Genomic DNA, 24176 nt, shown 5'->3' with positions numbered 1-24176 from the left:
ATATTTCCTTTTTATTTTCTTTACCATCATTATTATTATTACATTCAAAAACTCAAAAAATCTTTTTATATAATATCACATACCATAAGATTTTTGAAAAAAAAAAATATTGATTTTAATTTCAGAAAGTATATGCTGGGAAAGCAATAATCCATTTAATTTGTAGCCATTTGTGTCTTGGTTTTAAATTAAAAGAGATTTTGTTGAAAGATGACTGTCAAGATTAACAGACTACAGCTGCTGATAGTTGTCAATCTAGATCAATCGACCTAAAGCACTCTGACATCTGCATTACTCTGAAATTATGATTTCATTTTAATACTGATTTAATATTCGACAGGATGCTAAAAAGTTTTACACATTACGCAAAAAATTACTTTAAAAAAATAAAAAAAATTTTTTTGCAGATAATCTATTTTATCTCACTGGCGATGTTGCGTGTTTAGCTCATATTTCTTTGTAATCTCGTTTCTAGTGACATTGTTGAAATTAAAACAAATGTATGTTTCTATAATTTCAACATTTATAATCAGACTTAAATTAATAGCGGCAAAATATTATAATATCTATAAAGCTACATACAACTTTGGTTAAATAATCAATTTTTAAGACCGTACTGTGTAGTTTAATGTACATGTTATTGTAGAACCTTTTTAATCACATACTTGTTCCCAAACACTATGATTAAAGATGACACATTTTGAGTAATGTTATCTTGCTTTCTGTCACCGTCTGACCTTATTGTTTATATTTGAATGCCAACTTTTATAGATGATACCATACTTTCTCTCATTTGTTTTGAGATTAAAATCCCTATGCTGCCTCCTCTTTACTTGCTGTTGTCTGTTGGTGGGTGGTCTGCTGTAGATGAAGTTTGAATATGAATATCATGCTTCTAAATTTTATCTTTCTTGGATCTGGGATGAGTAATCATCACCTTTGATATTCTATAGACCTTTCTCCTGTCCATATCTTTCATTGTAACTATGATGTGTTTTGAAACTGCCGTAGGCAAGCGTTGATGGTCCATTGGAGTATTTTCCGAGTTGCAGTTCAAAAGTACATACCTTATAACATTGGGAGGTATACATTTGGGACTTATTCACAGTAATAGGATGGTTGCGCTTCAGATAAATATATATATATATGTTAAGGCAGAGCCTGTAGTTGTGGGAGGGGGTTAACCGGCCTATTTAAACTCAGACCTACCCCTAATCAGGGCCGAGAGCGACCCAGACTCCACTGCGTCCACTTCCGGTTCCGGTCCAGCAGCTTTCCGGTCCAGCAAACAGCAAGACCAGCAGCTACTCCTATCACACCCAGCATACCACCCGACCAACGGAGGGTCCCCTCCCCACCGGCAGTCAGCCAGCCACAGGCAGGTCCGGCATCCGGTCCACGGGTAAACCCAGGCAGTTACTGGCTTCCGCCAGCTTCTTGTCGCCGGCATTTCCATGCCGCGGTTACTTCCGGTCACATGAGTACACTCGCCTGCTCACGCACTTCCGGGTTGCCGCAAAACGCCGGACACACTACCCCCCCCCCCCTGGTTGTTCAGCCTGTTAGGGGTACGGAGGGGCTGGCTAGCAAACGCAAACAAAGCCAGCCCTCCCCCCCCGGTTCTTCCACACAATCAGCCTGTTAGGGGTACGGAGGGGCTGGCTAGCACACGCAAACAAAGCCAGCCCCCCCCCCCCCCGGTCATACCGCACAAATTCCATATGTCATAGGAGGGGAGGGGAGGGGGCCGGCAAGCACACACTCACAAGTGCCCACCCCCCCAAAGTGCTGCTCTGATATGCCTGTACTAAATTTCTCATTATGCTCAGCCAGTCTTAAGACTGGCATCATGGGAAACGTGGCCCAGAAATATTCAGGGGGTGCTTCTCTGCAAGCATATTTCTTTGCAAATTCTATTCAGGTATTTTAACTAAAGCAGGCGTGCAATGAACGCAAAACCCACATAATCTTTGTGGAAAGCAAACAAACATTTGCTTCTGTGGATACATTCTTTAATGGGAAAAGCCATACTAGCAAGTAGGCTGCGATAGTGAGTTAGAGGACGATTTTGTCGTAACCAATTCGTTACCGGAGGGAGAAAAAGCCTTGTTTCACAGCAGTTTGCTTCAAGCTCCCCTGGCACTGATAGGGTAAAGGAAATGAGTTGGTCACGGTTCATTCCAGCTAAAATGAGTAACACGGCACAGAGAGCTGCGTGATGAATTGGAGGAAATATGAGCATGACTAAACAGAAAATATACCCAAACAATATATAACTGTCTTTTTGGGAGCAGATCAGAACAATTATTCCTTTAAACTGCTGTGTGTCACAGTTGTTCCAGTTGGGATAACGACTCACAAAGCACCTGCTCACATGATCCTGACTCGTATCCTTCATCATCCTTTTCCTCACACTTAATATAGCAATATGTAGCCTTGTAATGACCCGCCACAGCAACTATAACAACCTAAACAAGTTCCCAGCTGTACCCTCCTGGTTCTGGAGCATTTAGAGCATAGAACGACGGTTCCCAGGCATCTAACTCACATAGTTAGTTTCTGCCCTTAAGCATTAATTATTATAGTAATGTGTTTTATATTTTTGCATTGGGGTTATTTACAAAACTCTCGATTTGTCTCCGAGCTGCAAAAGAAATTTAAAAAAATCCCAGAATCTGTGCATCCTACCTGTATAAGTATACCTACCATCCACTGAACCCTGACTGTATGAGTATACCTACCATCCACTGCATCCTACCTGTATAAGTATACCTACCATCCACTGCACCCTGCCTGTATAAGTATACCTACCACCCACTGCACCCTGCCTGTATAAGTATACCTACCATCCACTGCACCCTACCTGTATAAGTATACCTACCATCCACTGCACCCTGCCTGTATAAGTATACCTACCACCCACTGCACCCTGCCTGTATAAGTATACCTACCATCCACTGCACCCTACCTGTATAAGTATACCTACCATCCACTGCACCCTGCCTGTATAAGTATACCTACCACCCACTGCACCCTGCCTGTATAAGTATACCTATCATCCACTGCACCCTGCCTGTATAAGTATATCTACCATCCACTGCACCCTGCCTGTATAAGTATACCCATCATCCACTGCACCCTACCTGTATAAGTATATCTACCATCCACTGCACCCTGCCTGTATAAGTATACCTACCATCCACTGCACCCTGCCTGTATAAGTATACCTACCATCCACTGCACCATGCCTGTATAAGTATATCTACCATCCACTGCACCCTGCCTGTATAAGTATACCTACCATCCACTGCACCCTGCCTGTATAAGTATACCCACCACCCACTGCACCCTGCCTGTATAAGTATACCTACCATCCACTGCACCCTACCTGTATAAGCATACCTACCATCCACTGCACCCTACCTGTATAAGCATACCTACCATCCACTGCACCCTGCCTGTATAAGTATACCTACCATCCACTGCACCCTACCTGTATAAGTATACCTACCATCCACTGCATCCTACCTGTATAAGTATACCTATCATCCACTGCATCCTACCTGTATAAGTATACCTACCATCCACTGCATCCTACCTGTATACGTATACCTACCATCCACTGCATCCTACCTGTATAAGTATACCTACCATCCACTGCACCCTACCTGTAGAAGTATACCTACCATCCACTGCATCCTACCTGTATAAGTATACCTACCATCCACTGCACCCTACCTGCATAAGTATACCTACCATCCACTGCACCCTGCCTGTATAAGTATACCTATCATCCACTGCACCCTACCTGTATAAGTATACCTACCATCCACTGCATCCTACCTGTATAAGTATACCTACCATCCACTGCATCCTACCTGTATAAGTATACCTACCATCCACTGCACCGTACCTGTATAAGTATACCTACCATCCACTGCATCCTACCTGTATAAGTATACCTACCATCCACTGCATCCTACCTGTATAAGTATACCTACCATCCACTGCACCCTACCTGTATAAGTATACCTACAATCCACTGTACCCTCTACCCTTTGCACCCTAAATGGAGATGTCACCTTTGGGTGTGATTTGCAAACTTTGAAAAGACCCTCAAAAGTGACTAACTCACACAAATTAATCCATAGAAAGTATAGAATTTTAGACATTTATTAAACACAGCATTGGACTAAAATTGGTTCAGAATGAAAACATTTGTGCCTTCATAAAAGATAGTAAAAAAAAGTATAGAATAAAAAATACTGTTAGATTGGAACAATTAAATAAATTGTGTCTAGTGCGCACTCAATTTATGCTGTGTTATGTTATTTTTTTCCTCTTGTTTTTTTTTTTTTTTTTGTACATCTTGAGTAAACATTCAGTTATACCTCCTGCAGAGTTGTTACAAGGATCTGGATTTGAGTTCTCTGATCTCCTCATTTATAGAGTATCTGCCAGTTTTACAATAAGCATTCTCTTGAAAACGATAGCCCTGCAATATAAAGCTTGCCAAACATTCTCTAGAATGTGCCAGATCCCCTGTGATCCCCTGTTTTGCACATTGGCAGTAAACTGCACTAGTTTATGATTTCTTGGTTTGACGAAAACTGGCATCTGATAGATAAATATAATTATGTCAACAAAATAACTGAAAAAGCCCTGCCACTTTTTAGACTCAACACTGTTTTTCACTACAAACCTATGCTCAAACGCACTCCTACTTATTTAGAGAAAAGTCTATTGACTAAGATCCTTGAGTTACAATTCAAATTGTTTATATAACACCAACATATTCAATAGTGCTGTACAATAGGTAAACATGACAAATATTATTACATTCTAACAAAACGTATTTGACATATCAGAGCAGTAGGTCACAGTGGCCCTAACAAGCTTACAATAGAAGATCTGCTATGTTCAGTAAAGGTTTGATGTTGATAACTGTTTTGATTAAAGTTTAGAGCCCATACCACTGCTCCTTCACATGTTTATCAACTAGACACGACTTTTAGCAAACATCAACATACACATCATTATTTATTAAAGTGTGATTTATCAGGAATTCAAAGTAAACAATTAATTAATTTGCGATTTTAGGTGAATTTAGCTAAACTGAAAACATCCTTGGCATGATTCTTTTCCAATTTGACTTTTGTGGCCTACATGTTTATATTCACATTTAATTACTTTCATATAGGGTATTTCACAAAACAAGGATTATAATTGGCATTTATATAGCAAAAATACTTCCTGCTGTGCTTTAGAATTGTACTGGGGATATTTATAACATACAGGGATATTTAGGTCATTGACAGACAAGAATGATATTGTCAGACACAAGAGTTAAATAATTTGTCGAAAATGCTAAATTTTGTTCAAAAAAACAAATATAGGACTGTAGCCATTTTTCCATTATAGCATTTTTTTTACCTAAAATGCATAATTCCCTGCAAAATTCATGATAATTCAAAGTTTAGGCAATACCTCTGATAGTGTATGATAAAAACAAGGGGTAAGTATTTTATTATAATCAATACCCGATTACACCTAAGGTGCACATTCTAAGTATTAGAGGTAATTAAAAGCAAATCCGCACAGGTCAACATCAAATTATCTGGGAGCACGCACATGAGACCTAGAAGAGTTTTATATAAAACTTCATCAGGGGGTGGGTGGGAAGGGGGTGAGACTGCTCTAACATTTTGAACAAGTAACAAAAATGTTGTCAGTCTAGTAATATTAAGCATTACCAAATTTCAACAAGTCCTCACTGAAGTCAATAAGAATTCTCTCCAGGAGAACTTATGAGATAAGTAGAATTGTAGCCAACTTGCTGGATATTTCACAAGGTCCGTAGATTTGAAATCTAATTATTGATTTTTTTAATGACATTTTTGCCTGGAACCCACCTCCACTTTTCTTCGAAGGTCATCAGATCATAAATTCCAACCTATTTTCCCCTTACACGCAAAAGGGTGCACTCAACATCAGTTATGATAACTTGATTCCCTTTGATGGCTTGTTAGCACTCATTTAGCATAACTGACACTGGGTACCACCAACTTCCCCAAAATAACTTTGGTGTTTTTGTTTTATGTTATTTTTATATAGAATGCTGTATTATTTTATCCCATCTAGTTATTCTAAGTAAATGTGAGACTAAGAACTATTAATATTGTGTGTAAATTCCACTTCTCGAAAACTGTGGCATTGCCAGTTCATTCCACACAAATATTATTTTCAATCTTGATTTTATGATAAATAAACAACCTTATAACAACTTTCGGGAAACCAGCGAAAGACAATTATTATTCAGTACCCAGAACAAATTCAGCACTCACTAGCCAAATTTCCATTCAATTACATTGTACAGTTGATACTCTGGCTAAATCACATACCCCCTTAGTTCAACTCATCAGGGCGTTTCTTTCATCCTGTTATATTATTTAGGATTATAGCGTGACAGCTGTCAGGATACAAAGCTTTTTAAGTTATTTGGGTTTTTTTCAGTTGCTGTATTCCCTTTAGGGAAGGGGGATTAATGTCAAGTATTGGGGAGGGAACAGAAACCATGAAACATTCTGTGTCTATTTCCAAAGAGAAGACTGAAAAAAAGACATATTTAACTCCGTTTTTAAAGTCAGTGTTCCTGAAAGATTGCTCATTATTCTTCTCCGTGCGGTAGATAGAGTGATCGCTCTAATCAAAACAAAGGAACATACTCCCTAGAAACTGCACAGGTGCATTGGTGGGTGTTGGGCTTGTTTTTAAAAACAGACACATCCCACCAGATGTGGATTGATAGCGATTAAAACTGACCTCAGTTTCGTAGCTCAGAACATTGTATAATAAAAAGCTTCCTGAATCATACCTTCATTCATAAACACATCAAACACCTAAAATGAACACTAAGGTGTCAGGAGTACAAACCTGTAGTCCTAATGGTTTAGTGCTCTTGTCCCTCTTATCTCTCCCCCCAGGGTGTTGCTGGGGAGGCAAGGATTTTTCCACCGATATCCAATTCAATGACCCTCATCCAATGCAATACTCGGCCCATAGGAAGGCATTGGATTAATGGCTGGATCAATGACTGCAGTCCTGTGACTGAGTTTTTCACTGTTATGGCAGTAGGAAGCACCTCTAGTGGCTATTAGTATAACTGCCACTGGAGGTGTGTTTAAAGGGATACTATAGTGTTAGGAATACAAAGCTGTATTCCTAATGCTATAGTTCCTTATGCCTCACCCATACCTCCCGGCTTCCCCTCCCCATACCAATAAATGGTTAAAAACCTTTATTCGCTCACCCGATTCTAGCACCGATGTCCCTCAGTGCTGGGTTGGCACTCTGCCTCCTCCAACGTCTTTCAACAGGGGGGCTAAGCACATTTGCGGCAAGCACTGTGAGATCAATTGGTCCTCCCTATAGGAAAGCATTGAATCACGCTGGATGTCCTCATGCAGAGCGTGAGAATGTATAGTGTCAGTTAGGTGACCAAAAGCCGCTTAGCCACCAGGCTGGTAGACAGCCACTATAGGCTGTTTTCGTGCTGCAATGTAAACATTGCATTTTTTTAAAAAATTGCAATGTTTCACATTGTAGACTACTGACGTAGTCAGGGTGCCTATAGTATCCCTTTAATTTATTCCATTGCAGAGTTAAACACACTTGCCCACATCTTCCATGCCTCTTCATTGAGATTAAGTAACCTGGGTGACTGTAGTGGTGATTTAAACATGTTCAACGTCACTTTACCTTTATATATTACCTAGATTAGCAATGTTATGCCCAATATTTTAAATTGTATAATTGTTATTAAGATGTTAATTATGGTATATATTTCTGTTTGGAAAATTAGTATATGATATACATACATATAAATACATATATATATTGAGCATAGTTGAGTCATATAGAGAGGTTTTTTTTTTTTTTTGTATTTTTTTTTTTTAATAACAAGGATGGAATTCTGAAATGGTGAATCACAATTTCCAGACTGAAGGAAAAACTGACAGGCAGAGTTTTTGTATTTCAGTGTTACCTTTTGGTTTACTTTGATTATCTCAGGAAGTCAGGACAATGAATGCTATTACATAGACACATACACCCAGCTAACTTTATTTAGGTATTCCAAGGCTGCAAAGGGACAGCAAGACATATTACAATCAGGATTCTTTTGATTGTCTGGAAAATATGAATTTGCTAATTTTAGATACTTCTGATACGTTAGTCCACCCACTAATTTCTTACGCCATCTAAATGATAACACCATCACCTGTAACATTGGGATCGAGCAAAAGCCACGGTATTGTTTTTTCCCAGTTTTGTCAGATACAAAAAAAAAAACATTCCCTGATATGATTCCATTTATTGTTTATCCCATTGCTGTCTAATAAAACCCATCTACTATAGGTCATTTATTGTATAGAAATGAAATTCTGTCCACTGGGCCTTAGACTGAAACAGGTTTTAATTCACAGTCCAAAAATGCTGCTTTTACAAAGCCAATAAATAATGGAATATTAGGAACATATGAAATCTAAATAAGTAACACTTTGCTGAGAGTTCCATTCATATTGCCAAAAGGCTGGATATTGAAAGAAGGATATTGAACGCATATTCACGGTTTCTATTTCATCCACGCTGCTACTATATTAAAAACAAAGCCTAATACAAAGTCAGGGTTTTGCCACTAGCTAGTGTTAGTCGATATGAGTTGTGTTTTCTACAGAAAAGATAAGCAAAGCATACGTTCTTCCACTATATCTTCCAAGTTTTATATAGAAAAGAAAAGGGATAGTTTGAGGCATGTGCATATAAGAGCCATCTTTTCGACCAATATTTAAATAAACATTGGCTGTAAAGGTCAAATGAGGTCGGCTCAAGTCAGCTGTCCACAATCTGTCAATCAGAATCAGGAGTGCTGTAAGAAAATACAAAGAGGTTAGTGTTAGGGCTGGGGTTAGTGTTAAGGTAGTGTTAGTATTAGAGTTGTGGACGTTTAAGGGTTAAGGATTAGAGGTTGCGAAAGTGTTATGGTAAATAGGGGTTAAGGATTTGTGCTAGTGTTCATTTTAAAGGTTAGTGTTAAGATAGTGTGGGGGTTAAGCGTTAGTGTTAGGGTAATGAAGGAGTTAAGCGCGAATGTTAAGGTAGGGTTTTAGAGTGGGTGTTAGGGTATTTAAGTGACTAATGGTTATTGCAAGCATATATGTCCTAGTGGTGTCCAAAATTAGAGGTCAAAAGGTTTCGAACTACATATATCAAAGCTGTCACTATTGAGTCATCTTGTGTACAAGTGAAATAAAATGACAATGGCAGCAGCTTGGGAACGTAACTATGTCTAAAGTCTAAGGAACGCACATTCACATGGATTTATTTTCAGGTATATAGAAAAATAACATTCTGGCACTATAGGGTCTATAGGTACCCCCACCCTTAGGGTCCCCCTCCCGCCGGACTCTAGGGTGAGGAAGGGGTTAAACACATACCTTTTCTCCACCGCCGGGCTCCCTCGGCGGTGGGGACTCTCCGCCTCCTGTCCCTGTCATCGGCTGAATGCACATGCACGGCAGGAGCCACTCGCACATTCAGCCAGTCCATAGGAAAGTATTCTCAATGCTTTCCTATGGACGCTGACGTCTTCTCACTGTGAAAATCACAGTGAAAAGCACGGAAGCGCCTCTAGAGGCTGTCAATGAGACAGCCACTAGAGGCTGGATTAACCCATTTGTAAACATAGCAGTTTCTCTGAAACTGCTATGTTTACAGCAGAAAGGGTTAATCCTTCATTAAACTGAAGTGGTCTGGGTGCCTATAGTGGTCCTTTAATGATAGTCAATGCATGGTTTAAAATGTTTCATTTCTATATAACATGTTTGAAATGTGAATAAAGCAAAGATATTCTGTTGATAATGAATCGTTACTTTTTATTAATCGGCGAATGCAGGGTCCCTCAGGAGATATATGGATAAATATATAGTGTAGATTGGATTAGTCATGTTAAACTCTTTCAGATTGATCAGTATAGCTTCAGACCTGAAGAAGGGAGGAAACTCTTGAAAGCTTGTCTTTGAAATATGATGTTAGTCCAATAAAAAAGGTATCATTGCATACTGCAATACTCTGATAAATATATAGATATATAAGGCAGCTTATACAGGAGTGTCAATTTATGGTATCAAAGAAAAAAACTATTTGTCTATTTGTCTATTCTTTAACAAAAACAAAAAAATGTAAAACGGTGTGCTAAAATTTTCCGTAAGGTGACCAGACTTACAAAATAAAATCTATATAAAAATAACACCCCCTGCAGTGTATTATTTATTTTCGAGAAGCCCTGTAGTGTAATGTTCCATAAACATCTGTCAATATAACGTGGAGCAACAATTCAGGCTTTGAAAGGACACTACAAACCGAAATTGCTAAAAGCAAAGAACGGTTAGATTTATTTATCTGCCCTGTAACCCTGCGAGAGAAAGGAAGCAGCACATTTGTTTTGGTGCTCAGAGTGTTAACACTACAAAATCAATTGGTTCTAGCCATTAAAGAAGAAAGGAAATGACTGATTTGTTACAGCAGTTTCCCTGATAAGCATGAAGTGATACTTTCTTTACTTGTGTGGTCAAGGAACTGAACCGACCCTCATTTCAAAATAAAGTGAGTCATTAGATCTGAGAATAGGAAAGAAATTGTTTAAATAACAGCAGCATAACGGTTTCCTTTTGAGCACTGACTTTTCCGTATGGAATGCGATCTTGAATATTTCTCCCTCTGAAGCCAATGTTTGTCTGAATAATTTTTATTATCCTCTTCTCTCCTCTCCCCTCCCTCTTCCCTGTGTTCCGTAGATCTATACCGACTGGGCAAACCACTACCTAGCAAAATCTGGTCACAAACGGCTGATAAAGGATTTGCAACAGGACATTGCGGACGGTGTGTTGCTAGCAGACATCATCCAAATAATCGGTAAGGTTCCCCTGGCAGGGCAGCCGCACAGTAAGTGTATTCTCAGTGCTGGGGGTGGGACGGATTAGAGAAGGCGGAGATAGGAGGGTTTCAAACCTAAAAAAAAAAAAGAGTGAAGTTCAATGAGTTTCAATATGTCTTTAGTTACAAACTCCAGATGCTATTGAACATTGTCTTGAGTGTTTGTTTGAAAATTCATTAGAATTTAAATACTTGGGAAGTAACTGTCCAAGCCGTTATTTTATGACGGCTTAAAGTGTATCCAACATATGCTGAAATGTCAGAAATGAAGACTTGATCAAACCATATGTCTCCCATGTGTGCATTTTGCTAGCTGGATGGGCTCTACGTTGCTGAGATGCCTTGAAACTTTATCCCTAACCATGCAAAGACAATTGCAGGCGGTTTCATGTCAGCAGTCACTTGGCAGGGACTGGAGAATTAACAGGAGATCTTACTCACACTTAACTTATCCTAGAACTGTAAATGCTCTTGGGGTTTCTGGTAGCAGTGACATAGGATTAGTGAAGTCTTTCAGGTAAGAGTAGCACATACTGAACTTTATTTTAACTTCAAATGTATTGAGCTATTTTGCTTTGTATTGTGTTGGTGCTATTGCTTGTTTGTTTGTTTTTTTCATTTTATATTTCTTTTTCTTGTAGCAAATGAAAAAATTGAAGATATCAATGGCTGCCCGAAAAGCCAGTCGCAAATGGTAAGAATCGATGAGGATTATTTTTATTTTAAATAAATATTACATTGATTATTTTTATGTGTGTATAACATGCTATGGGTCAGTGTATGTTCTACAGTACTTGATGTGTCTCGTTAATATAATATTAAATACATGTTTTTGTTAGCAGGATTTAAAAACAAATATTTAGCTTTTTTGGCTTATGCTAAATAAATAGAATCTTGTAATAACGAACAAATAACAAACAAACAAAAAGTCTTGTTCCTGAGGTGTTATCTTTAAGGATATTGTGGATTTAGTAAGTGTTTGTTTATTGTTTGTGTTTCCTGATGCAAGTCAAACTGACCACTTACGTTAAAATTTTGAGATTATTGGAATTTTGAGATTATTAATGCACAGTGTAACTTCTGCCTGCAATCCGTGGCACAGCCTTCTGGGGAATCCTGTGTTTAGACATAGGAAGAGAATGCCATAAATATAGACAGAAACTAGAGGCAGAAGGACAGGTGGGGGGAACGCAAATGGTTGTTTTAAATAGCAAAACATGATGCTGTGCTGGCTCGCAGAGAATATTTTGCTGCAATGCCATTGTCAAGAGCTTTGCTGTGGGTGTAGGATTAGTTTTAACCAACTATTCAATTCAAGTTAATTTTATAAGAGGTGCACGGGTCATTGATATTTTACATATTAGTCAAAAGCTGCATAGCCTGTTAAATTCATTGGTGTATTCATTTGTAGTTTGTATAAGCTTATGGTCATTTTAATGTATACTTACTGCTTGTGTCCAGAGTTTTATGTCTTGCAAAATGTTAGTATGCAAATTTTCACTTCACCTAACATAAAGAAAGAAAATGAAAGAGATTTAAAGGTGCACACCACTGAGCAAATTCAAAATAAATACAAATCACTGTTTAGTAGATATAGCCCACATGAAAACTTGCATGCATTTAATTATGTAATTATTTTTATTGGAGTTATATCTAAAAACATGAAAATCCTGGAGTTCTCATGACTGCTAACTTTTCAAGCCATCCTCTTTTAACCCCGCCCAGACTTTCTGTGGCTGTCCAATCACAGACTTCCCAATGCAGCTCAATGAGAAGTCTTTTAAGGCAAGTGATCTGGGCAATTGCTGCCACTTGGGTTTAGCTCCACTGAGCTAACCAAGCCAGAAAGTAACAGGAGCTGTCGGCTGCTTGAAAGATAAGGCGATGTAACCAGGTTGATTTATAAAAGTGTAAATTTCTAATGAAAACTGTACATTTTGAAAAATGAAAAAAATAGGACAAACTCTTTCCAATTTTTATTTTCAACAAGGTAAGGTACTTTAGAGGTCTGAAGTGTTTCTTTAAACATAAGCAGATCTTATATAAAAAGATAAGTCTGTTTAGGAAATCTTGAATGCATTTGTAGAGATTATGGAATAGCCTGTTTTTATGTAATTACTCAAGAAACTATCCATTGCATAGCAAAATGCAGGCTTCCATTTTCTCATACTCATCTGTGTAACTACAATATTTATTATTATTAATAATTTATTTTACTACTGTCCCTTCTTTTTTCTGCTCCTTCCATCAACTCTCATTATTGTTACGTTTGACAAATGTGCACCAACGTGATTGGACAAGCCCTATTTCAGACCATTTCAGACCATCCTCTTGGGTCCTGCTTCTTCATGGACCTCTTGATATCAGTGAGATGTAGTAACTTATAATTAATTCCCCAGTAAAATGGATTGTGACCCCTGTCGTACTCCTTCATTTTCTGCAATTCATGCCAGCTAAATAATACTAAAATGTAGGTCTTTCTCTACTGTAAATTCAAATGCATGACAGTCAGATTCAAGTGTGGTCTTATGTCAATGTGCCACTTTATATTACAATTAGATGCCCTGCATAATTTCAATTATCAGATCATTCACTTAAAAGTGAGTTGGAGTGATGATCTCTTGGCAAAGTTACAAATGTAGGCCAACATTTCCAAGTTGGAGTGATTTCCTCAAAATGCCAAAAGACAAAGATACATTTGAATCAGTACGTAGTTGTTACTGAAATCCACATGTTTGAGATTGAGACATGTTGACATTTTTGATGGGAGTCAAACATATTCTAATTTGATACTAAATCTGGGTATGTATTGACTTTGCATTTGAAACATTCACAAGAAGAGTTAGCACTTGTTATGCTGAAGGGGAAACATGCTTCTCTTGTGTATACGTTTTAAAGAGCAGGTGAAAGAATGATGCTCAATCTAGTATGCATGCACAGTCATGCAGGGTTATTCAATAAAATAAGAATTCAAGGATTAAAGTGAATTTCAAATGTAACAGGATACTCTAGGCATCAAAACAACTTTAACTTAATTAAGCAGTTTTGGTGTTAACTTTTGTTTATGTTATGCAGCTCTAGGCACACCTCACCTGGCTGTGAATCACACAGTCTAGTAAAAAAAAAAAAAATGGTTGAATTTCCAATAAGATGTTAACATGCTTTAGACGTTTTTATATCCTGATCTCTAAATGTAACTTTAATCACACACAGGAGATGCCTGCAGGGTCTAGCAAGCTATTAACAGAGCAGGAGATAAGACATTCCAAATTAAACAAAAAATGTGCAATAAAGGAAGTGTAATCATTAGATCTCTCTTTACAGGAAGACTGTGTAAGTCATATTCAGGAAGATGTGATTAGGCTGTATAAGTAACGTGATTTACCTCCTAAATGGCAGAGAATTGAGCAGTAAAACAGCAGTGGCTTTATCCATACACCAAAACTGCTTTATTATGCTAAAGTTGTTTTGGTGTTTATGGTGAAAATAGACAAAGTGGAAAATGTCAGATATGTTTTCAGTTTGGCTACTCTGGCCATACATTTGAAATTCACTGAGTCCTGTCTGTGTGTTGGGAATCAAATGAAGTTGTTATAGTGACTACAGACTTTCCCCTAGTCTTCAATCGTTTAATAGGTGCCTTAAAACCCATTTCTTTAGGAAAGCTTATGGCCACCCAGGCTAACCTCTACCTCACATACCTGTCTCTTGCTCGCTCCTAAAGGGCAGCACTCTACTCTCTCCTCCAGCTCTGCTTCACTCCCACCTAATTTTATTGCTATCTCCTGTCCTGTTGTGTTTTACGCCCCACCTCCTATAGACTGTAAGCTTGTTTGAGCAGGGTCCTCTTCAACCTATCGTTTCTGTAAGTTTTCTTGTAATTGTCCTATTTATAATTAAATCCTCCCTATCATAATATTGTAAAGCGCTACGGAATCTGTCGGTGCTATATAAATGGCGATAATAATAATAACAATACAGTGTTTCTTTAATAGACTAAAAAAGAAGCTTAGAAACTTTTAATTCTGTACCATGTCTTTATTCATGAATATCTCAAGATGCTATTTAACAGAGAACGAAACAGCATGTATACACATGAATAAGAATGTTTTAAATTATATTTCCCATGATGCTCTGCAGACCTCAAGAACGACTGAGCATCTTGGGAAATATAAAATACAAAGCCTTTCTCACACACATGCCTGATGATACCCTGAAATAAAGTACTAGAATCAAAATAAGCAGTGTCTTAATCTATTATCTCACTGTGCCTTTAAAAAAAAAAAATCGTGTTGCGTTCACTCAAGCTTTGCCAGTGACAGTTCTAAAGTCAGGAAACGCAGCGGTTTTTTAATCACTTTACTTTAACATATGACTTCTACTGATTTAATGGCCCTAAAAATGAACAATGTCTTGTACTGTCTGAGGCAACACCACAATAAACTGACACCAACCACGACCTGCTTAATCACAAACTGAACTATAGGCCTGTATTCAGCAAGAGTAAAGGAATATTTAAATGGAGCCGACAACTCATAGAACAATCATTGTTGAAATAAAAATGTAAGATATGTCAGAATGCAATGCATGTCTTTATAAGTGAAGAACGTTAAACATTGTGTATTGCTGTTACATAGATGGCAATTTGTTAGAATATGAGGTTTCACATAAAAGGCAGTTATCATTATGTATGGTGGTATGAGAAAATGTATCTCTTAGAATTGTTATTTTCTTTATTCCTGCGTTACTAAAATGTGATCTGATCTAAAAACAGAAATAGAGGACGTGAAATAGAGGACGTGAAATAGAGGATGTGAAATAGAGGATGTGATTAAACACTGGATATACAGTTAAATTAATAAAACATACAAATAGTGAATTTGTCAGATTTATTTGTTAAAGTGTAAATTTATAGGAATTCAAAGTGAATGTCAAATTTTAGACCAGAAAAGCTGAACTGAAAAAAGAGCAAACTTGGAGAAAGCTTCAATTCCAGCCTAAAATTGGGAGGGGTGGGGGGCACCTGATGGGTATTGCTGAACAGCGGCCATTTAACAGTGCGACTAGTCCCCTGTAATATCAGCAGCCTTGGAGGAAGTGATAGCCTGTCACTTCCTACCACATATAGACAGCAGCCGGGTGGCAGAGAAGGAGGACAAGGTGGCACAATCAGCAGTGGGGAGGGAAGAAAGGAGAGAACTGCTGCAGATCCCACTCTCCCATCAGCCTCAGTCAGCAGCAGGACCACAAGCAAACCACCCTCCTGCACACATAAGGTATACTAACAGGAGGGTGGCTGCAAATATAAAAAAATATGTATCTATGTGTGTGTCAGTTTGTGTGTGTGTGTGTGTGTGTCTCTGTGTATCTGAGTGTCAGTGTGTGTATGTGTCAGTTTGTGTATCTGTGTGTGTGTCAGTTTGTGTATCTGTGTGTCAGTGTGTGTGTATCTGTGTATCACTGTGTGTATGTGTCAGTGTGTGTATCTGTTTGTCAGTGTGTGTGTGTGTGTGTCAATGTGTGTATGTGTCAGTGTGTGTGTCTGTGTGTCTGTGTATCTGTGTATGAATGTATGTATATGTCAGTGTGTGTATCTGTGTGTCAGTGTATGTGTGTGTGTATATGTGTATTAATGTGTGTATGTGTCAGTGTGTGTGTGTGTGTGTATCAATGTGTGTATGTGTCAGTATGTAAATATATGTGTCAGTGTGTGCATGCGTGTGCCAAGGTGTGTATATGAGTCTGTGTGTGTATCTGGTTTTGTATCAGTGTGTATCTGATTGTATGTATGTGTCAGTGTGTGTATCGTATGTCAAGGTGTGTAAATGTATAAATATATATATCTGTTTACGTATTTATGTGGCAGTGTATGCATACACAGGCCGGTGCGTCCATAAGGCGGCACAGGCGTCCGCCTTAGGGTGCACCGGCTCTGGGGGCGCAAGATTGCAGTGGCCGGCAGGAGGGAAGCGCTCCCTCCTGCCAGGTCACCTTCTGGACCCCCGGCGGGCGGCAGTGTTCTAATGAGAGGCGGTGAGGGAGCTCTAACCTGTCTGCTCTGCTCCATCGCGCACCGTTTGCTGATTCTGCGGGAGCCGGAACATGACGTCATAATCCGGCTCCCGGCATCAGTAGACAGCCCGTGAGGGAGCAGAGCAGACAGGTTAGAGCTCCCTCGCCGCCTCTCAGTAGAACACTGCCGCCCGCCGCACTGACGCCCCACTGGACCCCAGGGACAGATCCACGCCAGCTCTCCAGGTAGGGAGGCTGGGTGGATATTATTAATCATTTGTGTGTTTCTGAAAGTGTATGTGTGAGTGTGTGTTTGTCTGTGAGTGTCTGTGTTTGTCTGTGAGTGTCTGTGTATGTGTTTGTCTGTGAGTGTGTGTGTCTGTGTATGTGTTTGTGAGTGTGTGTATGTGTCTGTGTGTGTCTCTGTGTGTATGTGTTTGTCTGTGAGTGTGTGTCTGTGTGTTTGTCTGTGAGTGTGTGTGTCTGTGCATGTGTTTGTCTGTGAGTGTGTGTGTGTATGTGTCTGTGTGTATGTGTGTGTGTCTGTGTATGTGTGAGTGTGTGTATGTGTCTGTGTGTATGTGTTTGTCTGTGAGTGTGTGTCTGTAAGTGTGTGTGTGTGTGTTTATGCATTTGTGAGTGAGTGTGTGTGTCTGTGAATGATTGTATGAATGTGTGTGTCTGTCAATGTATGAGTGTGTTTTGTCAGTGTGAGTGTGTCTATCAGTGTGTGTTTGTGAGTTTCTGTCAAATCAGTCCAGCCAGGTACAGAAAACTGAAGCTCCTGTAGAGGATCTGCTCCGTAATGCTACAAGACAGTTAGGAGGCACACCAGGAAGGGGAGTGTGACCGCTAAGAGGGTGGGGGGTGCACCAAGGGACAGAGAGGGGAGGGGAGAGAAACACCAAGGGACAGGGAAAAGAGGGCGGAGGGGAGAGGAACACTAAGGGACGGGGAAGAGGGAGGGGCTTGTTAGGAGGCACATAGGTGAAGATGTTAATTTTAGAGGGGGGGGAGGGGGCGGAAAAATGCATCTTCGCCTATGTACCCAAAAATCCTTGCACTGGCCCTGTGCATACATGCCAGCAATCAAACACCAACAGAATAGGCAAAGACACCCCTGCAATCAAACACAAACATTACGTAGAACAAACACATTTAAACACCAGTACTACACACAAATGTACACCCGCATTTAGCAGCCAATACTCCATACAAACACACCCATGCAATTGAACACAAACATTACATACAAACACAACCGCATATTAAAACGCAAACATTTCATAAAATCACCCTTTCATTTAAACACAAACACTGCACACAAAAGCTCATGTTCATTTAAAAGACAAAACTACATAAAAACACACCACTGCATTCCAGTAGAAACAGTACATACACCCTTACAGGCACACACACACTTTCCATACAAAAACATGCTTACATTCAAATGCACAAACACTGCAAGGATGGGCAATGCTCTCCAGCTGGCAGAGCATAGTTTAAAATGTACGACAAATGAGGATCTACCTTTTGGCTACTTTTGCGCTAGAGGGAGGCCCAAAAAATGACTTGGGCCCTCTCTACATTAGTTTCACCACTGATGGGCTTCATATGAATAGTTCATTTATCTGGGTTTGTCAGGGGAAAAAATATTCACAAGTCAGCTATGCTTCTAGTTAGGCTGTTTTGATCTAAAGTTTGAAAATCACTTTGAATTCACTTTAATTTACTGACACTTCATACTTTAAAGGAACACTCCTCTCACCATAACTACTACAACCAACCGTAGGGATCATAATGCCGGGAGTGCCCTGGCGGTGTCCTAGTACAATTTGTCAAACCATCTTGGAATGTTTTGACAACTTAACTGGGTCTCCCCAGCAATATAGTACATTAAGTAGAGTTCAAAATGTGAGATACAAGAGGTGCAAAAATACCAAATTGTCCAATGGATCTTCAAAGAGCCCTCTGATTGGCTGAAAACACCAGGCATCCAATCAAACCATACAAGGTAATAGGGGTATTACATACATTTTCCAAGGAGTCAATGACTAGAAAATACAGTAGTTAGTGCCAACAGTAGGCAGACTTCCTGGGGCAATAAGAATACAATAGGCATCTACCATAACTTTCACAGTAGCTTCCACCATGCTTTTCATAGATCATTTAACATCCACAAGTGCTCTCCTGTGTAGTTATTATTATTATTAATATTATTATTATTATTAATAGTATCACTATTGCTATAAATTTCAACCATATTGGCCCTGCTTGGGAAGCACATTAACTCTTGCTATAGCATTGGCAAAGGAACTGAATAATATATGTCACATCATTCCTATTTTTTTTTCTGGGAAAGATACAATTTCCCTGCCACCCTTTAATACTGCTCAATTTGGTGCATAGCTTTTAAAATAGTTGATTTACTCCAATCTCAATTACTTTAAAATTGCATTTACTCCAATCTCAACCTTTGACCTTTGCTTCCCTTTAACTTGACTGATGGTCTCTTCTTGAATTTCCCTCACAAGCCACCTCCTTGCTTGGACACTGAGGTCTAAAAAACAAATGGAAGGAGAATGCATATTAAATTGCCCATTTTCGCAGCCCGTTAGGTTGTTCAAATATTGTATTCCCTAAACTACTGCATGGGTGAAATTCATCCACAGTGGAAGGCCACATTGACAAATCCAAAATCAACCGACATAAAATATATTTTTGGACAAATTAATTCAACCAGACTAATATTTTCATTATGCACAAGTCTAGAATTTGGCACTTTTTGCCTAACTTTTGCTATTCGATTTTCTATTCAATAGAATATCGTAAAAGCAAATACTGAATAAATACCATTATTATGAAAAAAATGGTTTTATGTTCGCGAGAATGCCCTTGTATTCTAACAAAACAATTCCCCATGTTTTGGGGCAGAAATTACATTTATCCCTTCAGATATCCTCCTGAAAAACAACGTTAAGCGGTTGCAGATTTTTGACAGTAGAACATATTTTTAGAAGAGGAGAAAATGTTGAAGAGTTCTATGTAGTTGTAGTCTTGAATGTTAAACTACATTTGTAAAAAGAACAAACTAATAAACTCAAAATGTCCACTTGGTATCAACGAGACCAAGGGATGAATATGGCTTTTATTTGTCTTAACTCAACCAGTGGGGGTTTACAATTGATTTTAGGAAAATGCAGCTAGTTGTTTGCTGCTTTGTTTAAAATTATTTGTTTTGGTTCTTCCTATATTGAGTGCTACATAACTCCACTCAATAGATAGAAACTACAAACCCTTCGGAATGAAAGAACGATCCCATTTGGCTTGGGTGCTGCTTTCATGAAATTGTTTGCATTTTATCGGCTTGCTAAAAAATGCCATGCCATGTCATAAATGCTGTACATGTCTGGAATGTTTTACAGATTTAGAATACAATAAACAGCCTTTAGTTCTACAGTCAACTGTGGCACGGTCCCTAATACCAGAATGTGGATCGGAAGCAGTCTGTTATCGGAATTAAAGAAGACATTTATTAAACAATATAATTATATTCATATATTTATAAATGTATCAATGCTAGGCGACCTGTGTGAATAAAATACATAAACAAGTAAAACCCAAACATTATAAAACCTTATTATAACAAATGGGAAGGCAGATTTAGACTTTTGTCATGTAACATATTACACAACTCACAAGCGGCTAAATAAAATAAAATGAGTTCTAATCTCAACAAGGGATATTAACTAAAGTGAGAAATCAATTTAAGTATATGATCAAAGTACCCAAATTTGAAGAAGCATAGCTAACTTGGAGAATTTTTTCCAATTCAGCTATTTGGACTTAAAATGTGAAATTTACTTTAAATTGTCACTTAGTGAATAACCCTGTAAGTGTACTTAGGCAAGGCACCTAACGATATATATAAATATTTGAATTCCCTTGCACTCTGGCTCCACGTAGAAGTGTCAGGTGCTATAAGCCTGGGATTCAATATACAAATACTTTATGTATAAACTGGCTTGCACTCACGGTCTTTGTATGGTAAAAGTTCCATTCTTTAATAAAGAAAAAAAGGTTAAAACATATGTGGATCAACTTTGCAGTCCCCGTCCGGGACTTTCCACAGGATCATAGATGAATACATAGCATGAAAGTAATACATTTATAGCCCAATAATTGGAAGAAAATGAATTCACCACCTGGATCGTGTAACCATCACAGCGTTCCCCCGTGTGTAGTGCGCATGCGTGGGCCGTGCTGTATCTGCATGCCGTGATACATATATACCTACCTCATAGATTGTAAGTTTGTTTGTTTGAGCAAGGCCTTTCACTGATTGTCAAGTGCTGTGGAATATGTTGTTGCCATATAAATAAACTTCTGAGGGGATTTTGAACAAACTTACTCAATGAAAAGGCAAATTCTTCTTCATCCAAACATTCTCCCAAGCCCAATAAGTTTCATCTTTTGTCAAGCTAGAATAAATATTAACTGCCCTAAATGTGCATTTTTCTGTCAGAAAAGTTTCATTCATAAATCATAAAGTTTCCCAATAAAAGTACCTGAATATTATACATGTTGCAACCAGCCATGAATCCTCATTCACTGGTTCATTTTGTTGTGTTTGTATCAAGAGCAACACTTACTTTAACTATGCACTGCAATGCTATATGGAAAACACTGTTTGTTAAAGGTAATATCTTGGCATTGCATCCACAGTCCAGGTGGTTCTAGAGATTTTTGAAGAGCACACTAATCATACTTAAACCATAAAAAAAGATGACAATCAATATGGACAATGCGGAATTAAAGTGAAGCTGAGGCCTCTGGGAAATCCCACACTACAATGGAAAATAAACCATTCATATTTTGTGCGTGTTCATTCACAAATTGTTCTATTACTATGAAAGGAAACTGTCATTGAATTGAATGCATGTTAGTAGTGGTGAATTATAAACAGTGAAATGAATAGCCTGTCTTCCTGTCCAAATAAGAGCTAGGAAGCCATTTGTGTTCTTTCTCAGAATAGGAAAGTGAGAGTGATTGTAAGAGCAGGTGTTTCAATGCTAACTAAACGTTAGCTTCATGAGAAAATACAAGTAAATATAGTTTGTAGTGTGACTTTATTTAGTTATTATTCTTAGTTTTTAATAAATCTATGAATTTATCAGTTTGCAGCTCTGTGATTGGCTGATCTAGATCCGGAGCATAGGAAGGTGTCCACCCTTACACACGTCTTTCTTCCTAAGAAGGCCCTCACTTGGAGTATTGTACATAGGATATTGATACTTTAGAGAGAGTTCAGAGAAGGGCTACTAATCTGGTTCATGGATTGCAGGATAAAACTTACCAGGAAAGGTTAAAGGATCTTAACATGTATAGCTTGAAGGAAAGACGAGACAGGGGGGATATGATAGAAACATTTAAATACATAAAGGGAATCAACACAGTAAAGGAGGAGACTATATTTAAAAGAAGAAAAACTGCCACAACAAGAGGTCATAGTCATAAATTAGAGGGGCAAAGATTTGAAAAATAATATCAGGAAATATTACTTTACTGAGAGGGTAGTGGATGCATGGAATAGTCTTCCAGCTGAAGTGGTAGAGGTTAACACAGTAAAGAAGTTTAAGCATGCGTGGGATAGGCATAAGGCTATTCTAGCTAAAAGATAAGGTCAGGGACTAATGCAAGTATTTAGAAAATTGGGCAGACTAGATGGGCCGAATGGTTCTTATCTGCCGTCACATTCAATGTTTCTATGTTTCTAAACATACAATTCAGAACATTTTTTGAGTTTCAGAAAACCTAGTTTGTGGTCAGATAAAAGCAGGATAGCCCATTTATCTTGACCACTGTAAAATATAATGTTTTTGCTTATTTGATCTCCAAAATGTTCCTATGTATCCAGCAAATATTGTTTAATTAAGGTTGCTAAATTTTGGCCCCATCCTAGAGCCCTAAGCTCAGCTTCCGTAAGTGTTGAGTGTGTGTGGTGTCTGATATGGATGTGCTTGGGCAAAAATTTGGTTATGTTTGGTTCGGCAATTCGGGTAAGTAAAAAAATGTGTCTGCTTCGGCAATTCGGACCAATGGCATTCGGTTCAGTTCGGCACTTCGGCAATTCGAAATTTAGGCAATTTGAAACTAATAGGGAACGAACCCTAACCCTAACCCTAAACCCTATCCCTAACCCCTAACCCTTAACTCCTAACCCCTAACCCTGATCCTAACCACTTGTTTTGCCACTTTTCAGAAATCCGAAACACTTCTGAACGTCGGCAATTTGGAACTTCGGCAATTCAGTTCAGTACTTCGGAAACTTGGCACTTTGACAATTCGAACTTTGGACATTAGTAAGCATCCGAATGTCCGAATTGCACGAAATTCTTCCGAATGTACATTCCAAACAAAACGAATTGCACATGTCTAGTGGCTGAGTGTTGTGGGAGAGTGAGAGTGTGTGAGAATGTGTGTACTGGCTGAATGTTGTGTGTTGAGGAGGCTGAGAGCTATATATGGGGCGAGGCTGATTGTGCTTGTGTATGGCTGAGTGTTATGTGTATATGTTTGAAGGCTAAGTGTGTGGTTGCCCACCTCCTGCTTGCCTTCGTTGGTGGTCTGGTGGTCACTAATATCAGGTGTATATTATTTTAAGAGCTCCCTCATCAGTCAATTATTCAGTACTCCTGGTGCAGCACTGTGATCGCAAGGGAGCTCTTAAAGTGATCTGCACCTGATATTGGTGCAGACCACAATGCTCCCTCAAGCAGGTAAGTGGAAAAAGGGCCAAGCAGGAAAATATTTTTGAGCTCCCTGTTTGCTCAAAGAGGGTCCCTTCACAGCCAAAGCCTGAGCTCATTGGTGCCCAGGCCCTAGATGGCCACCAATGCCACCTTACAGGTAATCCAGCTCTGATTCCATGTATATACTACCCTTTCTCTAATGCAATATCTCCTATTTCAATGATGCATGTTTTCTTCTATCCTTTTTTTGTGGTAAACAGGAATGCAATATTCTCTTTTATTGCAAGTTTTGCACATCTTTAGTTCATTTTGACATCTCTCTGAAGATGTTTTTAATACAAAAAGCTCCTTGGGGAACAGCCATTTTCTTTTAATTACTACACGAATGTCCTATTTAATTATGTGTTGCTTCAGGCTGCT

The 24176-nt window shown here is 38.7% G+C and overlaps 1 protein-coding gene across 5 annotated transcripts in view; it reads left to right on the top strand.

The window, feature by feature from the left end:
• NAV3 (neuron navigator 3) overlaps positions 1–24176 on the top strand; it is a 662176-nt gene that overhangs the window by 472705 nt on the left and 165295 nt on the right. For all 5 annotated transcript variants that reach the window (XM_063446980.1, XM_063446978.1, XM_063446976.1 and 2 more), the window contains 2 exons: positions 10854–10971; positions 11634–11686. In XM_063446980.1, coding sequence (XP_063303050.1) covers positions 10854–10971; positions 11634–11686 — 171 coding nt within the window. The remainder of the gene's footprint in view (positions 1–10853; positions 10972–11633; positions 11687–24176) is intronic.

This window comes from Pelobates fuscus, chromosome 3 (genome assembly GCF_036172605.1).
Source record: "Pelobates fuscus isolate aPelFus1 chromosome 3, aPelFus1.pri, whole genome shotgun sequence".
In the NCBI taxonomy this organism is placed as follows: Eukaryota; Metazoa; Chordata; class Amphibia; order Anura; family Pelobatidae; genus Pelobates; species Pelobates fuscus.
This window is presented reverse-complemented; position numbering and strand designations above follow the sequence as displayed.